Source organism: Haliotis rufescens, unplaced genomic scaffold (assembly GCF_023055435.1).
Source record: "Haliotis rufescens isolate VD_foot unplaced genomic scaffold, xgHalRufe1.0.p SCAF_20, whole genome shotgun sequence".
NCBI classification, from domain to species: domain Eukaryota; kingdom Metazoa; phylum Mollusca; class Gastropoda; order Lepetellida; family Haliotidae; genus Haliotis; species Haliotis rufescens.
In genome coordinates this window covers 6,068,033-6,077,323 of record NW_025963891.1, presented here as the reverse complement: position 1 = coordinate 6,077,323, position 9,291 = coordinate 6,068,033, and the positions used below count along the sequence as shown (strand labels likewise).

General features: G+C 42.8%; 1 protein-coding gene across 18 annotated transcripts in view; it reads left to right on the top strand.

The window, feature by feature from the left end:
• The first annotated feature begins 3,398 nt into the window (after window positions 1-3,398).
• Window positions 3,399-9,291, top strand: part of LOC124150427 (collagen alpha-1(I) chain-like) — a 145,458-nt gene continuing 139,565 nt past the window's right edge. For 8 of the 18 annotated variants that reach the window (XM_048400785.1, XM_048400782.1, XM_048400783.1 and 5 more), the window contains exons 1-2: window positions 3,402-3,801; window positions 4,030-4,099. In XM_048400785.1, coding sequence (XP_048256742.1) covers window positions 3,547-3,801; window positions 4,030-4,099 — 325 coding nt within the window. In that variant the 5' untranslated portion in view covers window positions 3,402-3,546. Of the gene's footprint in view, window positions 3,802-4,029; window positions 4,100-9,291 lie in introns of all 18 variants that reach the window. The other 10 variants (XM_048400789.1, XM_048400788.1, XM_048400786.1 and 7 more) reach the window with 6 other exon arrangements.

The following is a 9,291-nucleotide window of genomic DNA, read 5'->3' as shown; positions in this document are numbered from 1 at the left end:
CACCAAGAAGAATGCTAACATATCATGGTCTTCCATCATCTCTATTTTAACATGCATTTCAACATCAGGATTATCAATTAGTGGAAACGAATACATCTCTCGCTGGAAGTAGACATTCACAGTTTAAGATGACAAGGTGATAATAGTAATCAGGAAAAGTATTACACTTTGTACAGTCCTCAGATAGTTTACTTCTGGATCCAATCCTTATTACATACTGTTTTCTTCTCTCAGTTCTGGATACATTACAATGCTGTATAACACAGCAGGAGTGTGCGTTGTATGACTTTTAGAATTCGAAACAGGTCAGCTCTACATGATAATTTATATAATGTAGCTGTCACCATTACCTTGAGTTACAGATGACCACTGATCTACACTGACGGTCTTGTCTCTACTCTGAATATGTCCCCGTGAACTGTCAAACCTTGACTCATAATTCACAGTATGATAGGAACAAGTAAAGACTAAATTGTGTACGGTCTTTTATTTATCATTGACAGGTCCTACCATTGAAGGCTATAAGACTGATAAACAAGTAAAGACTAAATTGTGTACGGTCTTTTATTTATCATTGACAGGTCTTACCATTGAAGGCTACAAGACTGATAAACAAGTAAGACTAAATTGTGTACGGTCTTTTATTTATCATTGACAGGTCTTACCATTGAAGGCTAAAAGACTGATACCCTGGCAAATATATTTTCTGTATTTCATAAGTATCCGAAGGATGAAACGCGATTTCTTATCATGAAAATTACTAACTTATATAATATTATCTGAACTACACTAACCCTCCCTCTAAGTGGTTTTCAAGATGCTCGGCCTAAACCTGTTATATAATTTGGCGACTATCCACCGAGTCTTTCAAGTCAACCCATCCGAAAAATAAAACACCCTTTATTGTTTCCCTTTAGACGCACTGTTACCGCCCTTCACAACACAGGTACCTGACGTTCAGTGTGGAATGATTCAATGCGACCTCTAACAGAGAAATGGAAATAATTTCTCTGACACGTCCTGGTGTTGAGTGCAAGAAACAAACAACATGATATTAACCATACGGGTAAAGTTTTCGTGTGTGATAACTTTCCAATATTTGCACATGTGCATTTTAACGATTCTCAATGATGATTGGTCAATTGAAGCCATATGGCGTCATAGTGATTCATTGTAGAGAAAAAATACGACATGACGTCATCAATTATTCATAACGTCACAAATGAATTACATGGCGTCATTTGAACAATAGGCCGACTTCTGTGAAGTTTCTCTATAGGGTTGACATTTCATACGTTTCCTCACTTTTCCTTAATGTCAATGAGCAATATATAGAATAACATATTCGAAACTCGGAATTACGGAATATCTCTGATCAATATTTTCCAGTGCCGCTATTGAGACGTTTGACGAAGACGGATTTCAGTGGATTTCATGATCTTTCGTGAACGCTGTACTCTGCCGCCTGTGTGAAATGGTAATGTGTTGTGACATTATGCAAACATCGAACGTTCATTATGTGTGTGATAATGAATTCCCATTACTCATATTGTGTCAATTAGCTCCGCTTTCCTCTGTCAGTAATTGAGACATCCCTTCAAAGGAAGATTGCCCGAATACCGTTCTAGTGGCATGACATCGCGACTGCATTACCGTGCTGCGTCTTGGACAGTCATACCAGCGTACGGCACAAACACGTCTGAGAGGGGATGTATCAGTCTGATACACGTGTGTTAGAGAGGGCATATAGCAGTATCATACACGTGTGTTAGAGAGGGCATATAGCAGTATACTACACCTGTGTTAAAGAGGGCATATAGCAGTATTATACACGTGTGTTAGAGAGGGCATATAGCAGTATGATACAAGTGTGTTTGAGAGGGCATATAGCAGTATTATACACGTGTGTTAGAAAGGGCATATAGCAGTATTAAACACGTGTGTTAGAGAGGGCATATAGCAGTGTACTACACCTGTGTTAGAAGGGCATATAGCAGTATTATACGCGTGTGTTAGAGAGAGCATATAGCAGTATTATACACGTGTGTTAGAGAGGGCATATAGCAGTATTATACACGTGTGTTAGAGAGGGCATATAGAAGTATACTACACCTGTGTTAGAGAGGGCATATAGCAGTATACTACACCTGTGTTAGAGAGGGCATATAGCAGTATACTACACCTGTGTTAGAGAGGGCATATAGCAGTATACTACACCTGTGTTAGAGAGGGCATATAGCAGTATAATATACGCGTGTTAGAGATGGCATATAACAGTATAATGCACGTGTGTTTGGGATGCGATATAGCAGTATTATACACGTGATCACGAGAGGGAATATAAAAGTATAATGCACGTGTGTGAGAGATGGCATATAACAGTATAATGCACGTGTGTTATAATGCACGTGTGTTTTGGATGCGATATATCAGTATTATACACGTGATCACGAGAGGGGATATAACAGTTTAATGCACGTGTGTGAGAGATGGCATATAACAGTATAATGCACGTGTGTTATAATGCAAGTGCTTTGGGATGCGATATATCAGTATTATACACGTGAACACGAGCGGGAATATAACAGTATAATGCACGTGTGTGAGAGCAGGCATATAACAGTATAATGCACGTGTGTTAGAGAGGACATATTGCAGAATACTAAACATACTAAACATGTGTGTTTAGGATGCGATATAGCAGTATTATACACGCGATCATAAGAGGGAATATAACAGTATAATGAACGTGTGCGAGAGATGGCATATAATAGTATAATGCACGTGTGTTAGAAAGGGCATATAGCAGTATAATGCAGTGATGGGATATAGCAGTATTATACATGTGTGTTAGAGAGGACAGAAAGCAGTATAATGCACGTGTGTTTAAAATGCGATATAGCAGTATTATACACGTGATCACGAGAGGCTTTATAAGAGTATAGTGCACGTGCTGGAGTGGGGGAGGGCGGCAGGCAGTATTATACACGTGTTCTAGAGATGGGATATAAGCAGACAAATCTACCACGACAAGCGTAAGACGAACACTTCTGCTTGTATACTTCACTCCACTGACGCGCACTTCCTGCAAGGTCTGCTTCTCAGATGTGCAAAATACCGTTCACTTTTTCTGTATTGGAAACGCTGGTATTTGAGCAGAACGCTCGCGTGAGACGACGCAATACGCTGATTTCTAACAGTAGTAGAAGCCGTCCATTCATGTCGGGCGGCGGGATGAACGAGCGATTGAGAGGCGGAGACAGACAAACAGAGCTGAAGGGGCACCAGCATATCTCAGCGATGATTTGTTACTGCGCTCTTACTGCCCCGTCAATGAGATGATATGTAGCCCCATCTGTGGACCACGCCCCCTTGCAGTGGACTGTTCCGCTCCACCCCCTGCGTCCGAGTGGGTCATCCCTCGCTCAGTGACGGCGGCTGCAGGAATAGGGTATAGCAAGCCGGCTCACTCGGATTACAACACTGTGTTCATGACGGACAGAAAACTTTTCGGAACTTAGGAAAAGTTTTCCAGGAATCTCCAAAATGGAGAAGAACCGGACTGGTGGTTCGGGCAGGACATATAGCCCGTGTGCGCGTTTTATTTTGTGGATTTTCGCATGTCTTGGAATTACTTTGCTCAGTCTTCTAATCGCCTTTGTCGCTTGGACGATTTTGTCCTACCACGATTCGTTGGTTTCTCTCCAAAACAGAGTTGGAAAATTGGAGAAAGAATGCTCAGAGTATAAAAATAATATCAATAAATATGTTGACACGCGAGTGCAGAAGCTCATACAGGAGGTAAGTACTTTTATCCCATCATTCTGGCTAAGTGCTTTCATCTTTTGGTTAACGTCATCCCATCTGGAGGCGCCACAAGTCGCCGTATCCATGTCGCCAAGTGAAGACCGTTTGGATTTGCTGCTTTCTCAGTTTCCAACGTGGATTAAATGATAACATGCTCTCACAAACACGAGATAAGCATGGTGAGGCCGGGTACGATGGAGACTAATCGCATCTCTGTTGCAGCACCTGGAGGAACGTACGCACAAATCTGACGTCGTCAAGAGGGCCGTAGGAAGCTGCCTCTGTCCACCAGGTAGGTCGTCAAACATTGTAGCTTTAATTACATACATCTCACTGTTTACCCACACACGTAAACCCGGAGTTCCCGAGATCGCTGCTCGGTCCAAGTTAGTTTAAAAATGTTGACGGGACGTCCCACGCCGTCACGTGGCGTCAGGCGACCTTGTTGACCTTGTTGACTGGTGTCATGATGCGAGAGATGCGACCAGGATACCTGCTTGTGTGGAAGAGTCGTTACCGACTGCGGCTTTATAAGTAGAGCTAGAAATCAATTGAAGCACGATATGCATTGTGCACTCGTACAGACAGCTCCCACTGTAGCTAGTAGTTTGCTCAGAAGTGCTTGATTCCAACTAATTCTATGGCGGCGTTAGAATGTGTAGAGGGTGCGGAAGGCCATTTTAAGGATCCTTGCTCTTTCGAGACGAATACCTGCTACGTTGGCTAGAAACCCTTATATATGTGTTAATGACCCTGCAGGTAATAAAGTGACCTGGTTTCAGAAAATAATACAAATCGATTTGACATTAGAACAATTGCCCTTTCAATAGATACTACTTAGAAAGCCTCATTTTGTACATATAAGTTTGACTTCTTATAAACAATTGCTTGGTTGGAATTATATATGAACGCCCTTACAGAATTTTGGGGCAAATATTGATACAACTTAATCGTCAACGTGATATAAAGCTGTAACGATCTTGACGTCCTTCTCAGCGTGTGAGCTGCACATCATCAGGGGCTGTAATGACTACCTGACTCTATAAGACATCTTTCACCATGTTGTATGATATGTATCTGGGATCAGCAGTGTCACAACTCCAGTGCACGGTACACTGCTTATCCTTCCACTGCCCAATACAGTTTCTAGCAGGTAGGCAGCTCTGATATAAATGACAGGATAGAGGCGATAGTGGGGTAACGTAGACTGATGGTATAAGGTTCGGTGGTATTTCATGTGCTGTATAGAGGTAATGATGGAAGCGTCTAGGTGAGAGGGTGAGGGCTGAGGGGTATTACGCTGTCACATGCAGGATGTGAAGCACGGTCACAAACCCTACCCTGCTACCTACTGCATCTTCTTCACTACACCATGACGTCAACAAACTGATCGTGTTTCAACCCCGATATGTCGTCTACCCGTGCCTGGACATGTTTGCTGTATATTCGCCCTTTTAAACAGAGCTCCCCTCATATAGCTGGCTAATCCAGGCCCTGGTGGCTCATATACCCGGTTAGTGCATCAACATCCTGCACGCTCGGGTGCCCCACCCTCCAGGGACGGGTAGACGTAGACAAGATACTAGAGGTTCGTGTTACATGGATGTCCTGCTCTCGTCACTCGCACATGTCACTGTCGCTGGGAGTCTGGCTTTCTGTTTGTGACAAGCATTTGACATATTGTGTGTAGATCCAAACAAGAATCTCCAAGGTTTGGAGCTAAGATGATGTCCTTTCTATGAGCTTACAATCGTACCAAGATGTCCCTCGTGCAGACTTAAATATTTCAACCATGGTCTTATAAACATGCCCCACTTGGGGACCATGGTCTTATAAACATACTCCATTTGTATTCTATGGTCTTATAAACATGCCCCGCTTGTAGGCCATGGTCTTATAAACATACTCCATTTGTATTCTATGGTCTTATAAACATGCCCCGCTTGTAGGCCATGGTCTTATAAACATACTCCATTTGTATACCATGGTCTTATAAACATGCCCCGCTTGTAGGTCATGGTCTTATAAACATACTCCATTTGTATTCTATGGTCTTATAAACATGCCCCGCTTGTAGGACATGGTCTTATAAACATACTCCATTTGTATACCATGGTCTTATAAACATGCCCCGCTTGTAGGTCATGGTCTTATAAACATACTCCATTTGTATACCATGGTCTTATAAACATACTCCATTTGTATACCATGGTCTTATAAACATGCCCCGCTTGTAGGTCATGGTCTTATAAACATACTCCATTTGTGTACCATTGTCTTATAAACATGCCCCGCTTGTAGGTCATGGTCTTATAAACATACTCCATTTGTGTACCATGGTCTTATAAACATGCCCCGCTTGTAGGCCATGGTCTTATAAACATACTCCATTTGTGTACCATGGTCTTATAAACATGCCCCGCTTGTAGGTCATGGTCTTATAAACATACTCCATTTGTGTACCATGGTCTTATAAACATGCCCCGCTTGTAGGTCATGGTCTTATAAACATACTCCATTTGTGTACCATGGTCTTATAAACACGCCCCGCTTGTAGGTCATGGTCTTATAAACATACTCCATTTGTGTACCATGGTCTTATAAACATGCCCCGCTTGTAGGCTATGGTCTTATAAACATACTCCATTTGTGTACCATGGTCTTATAAACATATTCTATTTGTAAACCATGGCCTCATAAACATGCCCCCCTTGTAGGTCATGGTCTTATAAACATACTCCATTTGTATACCATGGTTTTATAAATATGCCCCGCTTGTAGGTCATGGTCTTATAAACATACTCCATTTGTGTACCATGGTCTTATAACTATAGTCCATTTGTATACCATGGTCTTATAAACATACGCCATTTGTATACCATGGTCTTATAAACATGCCCCGCTTGTAGTCCATTGTCTTATAAATATACTTCATTTGTATACCATGGTCTTATAAACATGCCCCGCTTGTAGGCTATGGTCTTATAAATATACTCCATTTGTATACCATGGTCTTATAAACATGCACCACTTGAAGGCTATGGTCTTATACATATGACGCTTCTATGAGTGTAGCTTTCTACACGTCAATCTTTCAGGACTCGGTATTACAAACCTGACCCTTCCATTACATTCTGACAAACATGTCCCTTCTATGAGCCCAGGAGGTTTTACAAACATATCCCTTCTATGAGCCCAGGAGGTTTTACAAACATGTCCCTCCTATGAGCCCAGAAGGTTTTACAAACATGTCCCTTCTATGAGCCCAGAAGGTTTTACAAACATGTCCCTTCTATGAGCCCAGAAGGTTTTACAAACACGTCCCTTCTATGATCCTAGAAGGTTTTACAAACATGTCCCTTCTATTATCCCAGAAGGTTTTACAAACATGTCCCTTCTATGAGCCCAGAAGGTTCTACAAATATGTCCCTTCTATGATCCCAGAAGGTTTTACAAACATGTCCCTTCTATGAGCCCAGAAGGTTTTACAAACATGTCCCTTCTATGATCCCAGAAGGTTTTACAGGCATGTCCCTCGCGTAACCTTTGATATGAGAACCATGTCCCATTCTATTAGAAATACACCATATATGATCTTACACACTCCTCCTTAAGCCTAGATTTCCACACACACCACGTCTTTCTGTGAAGCAGTTTCAACAGCACCATCTGCGTTCGTCCATGACCCCGGTACAGTACCGATACTCTCCACTCTTTCACATCAGCCTCGGGAATCAGCTGTAACCAAAATACAGACATTATCGTTCACAAAATCAACATTCGGAATCAGCTGGAACCAAACAGTAGACATTATCGTGATTCCAAGACAGGGAACCACAGGACGCTCTACTCAAAGTGCACTCAATAACATCATCTTTGGTAAAGGTCGATGGTGCCATACAGCACCCCTGTTCGCGATGGTGTCTTGCAAACTTCTCGGTTATGCCTTACAACCCCACCATCGTCACCCCCACCACGACGGTGACAGGTTGACCAACCCCCATTGCCTGTTGAACCCGGTAACAACACTAACCTTTTTGTATGAACCTTGTCGGTAGTAAAGGAATCTACTGCGTGGTCCTGTGTCACCAAATGTGTAACCTAAGCCATTCCTTCCTGTCATTTGCCCGTGTTCTCAGGGGGACTTTCAACCTGGTAAAGTGGCTAATATGGGGCAGGTGCACCCAGTATCATGGCCATTTGTAGAAGTCAAATACTAAGTAAACCGATGTCAATCTTACCGGACGGACAGCTGGATAGACAGACACGAACGGGAACAGACACGTTTGTGCTGACGCTATGGTGGCTGTTTTAGTGACTGGTTTAGAACCCCGGTCCTGTGCGCTGGCTCTAGGATGAAGGGCTCACCCCCATCTATGTGGGTAGACGACAACGCCGACCCGTGTGTCAGGACTGAGGGGGGAGAGGGTGTTAACCCAGATGATGCTGCAGTCTGACATTCACGTGGCAATTACCGCTACATCATAATGAAGGCTACGTCTCACGTGACTTATGACTAACGAAATGTGCAGTGATGACACCTGTGGTATAGCGCTGCACATGTGACCACAGATCCGCATTGGGTGCGCCGGCCCGGTTCTGTAGACGGGAGACTTAGGCTGGTGCAGAACTTCGTGATTGAACCTTTAATCACTTATTCTTCTGAGTATCATGTTTGGAAGTATTTGTAAAGATATATCCTGTAAGTTGGTATACGAGTGAGTGAGTGACTGAGTGAGTGACTGAGTGAGTGACTGAGTGACTGAGTGGTTTTTAGCATTATTCCAGCAATATCACGGCAGAGGACAACAGCAATTGTTCACACGCGGGAATCGAACCGGGCTTCCGACGTGACGAGCGAAACCTTTGGCCACCCAAAGAGGCATTCGTGACCAACTCGTGTTATTCCGGGACAAGCCGAATAGCGACTCGTGCCCCTCTCGTGGCCATTTTTGCGACCGGGTTCCGTCTTAGCGCAAACGGGCATACCAAAAATAATTGTCAACTCCTCGCGTAATGGTTCACATATATTTCCCCATATATTATATATATTTCAGATGCCATTTAAAGCACATCTGGACATGCGGAATTATACAGTATTATTGAACACATTTAACTGTGCCTTGGGTATATTTTTAGATGCAAGACATATGTAAAATCAAAAATTATTTCTGAGGGATTCTTTGACGAAAAACCTGAAATCATGCGCGCATTCTGATTGGTTTGTCTTATTTCCGCACATAACATTCATCGATAGGGGGACGAGTTTTCTTGCAGGTTACGGAAAGAGGCGAGTGGTGACGAATGCCACAGAGGTACTAGAGGCCTATAGACAGACGCGCTACAACTATGGTTTATCTGATCCGTGAATATGCACAATATTAGAATATATAATACCAATCTGTTTGAAAGAGAGTGGATGTCTAGGGACATTGTATTGGTTTTGTTCATGTTGTCATTAAGAGCGTGGCGGCGTTTGTGGCC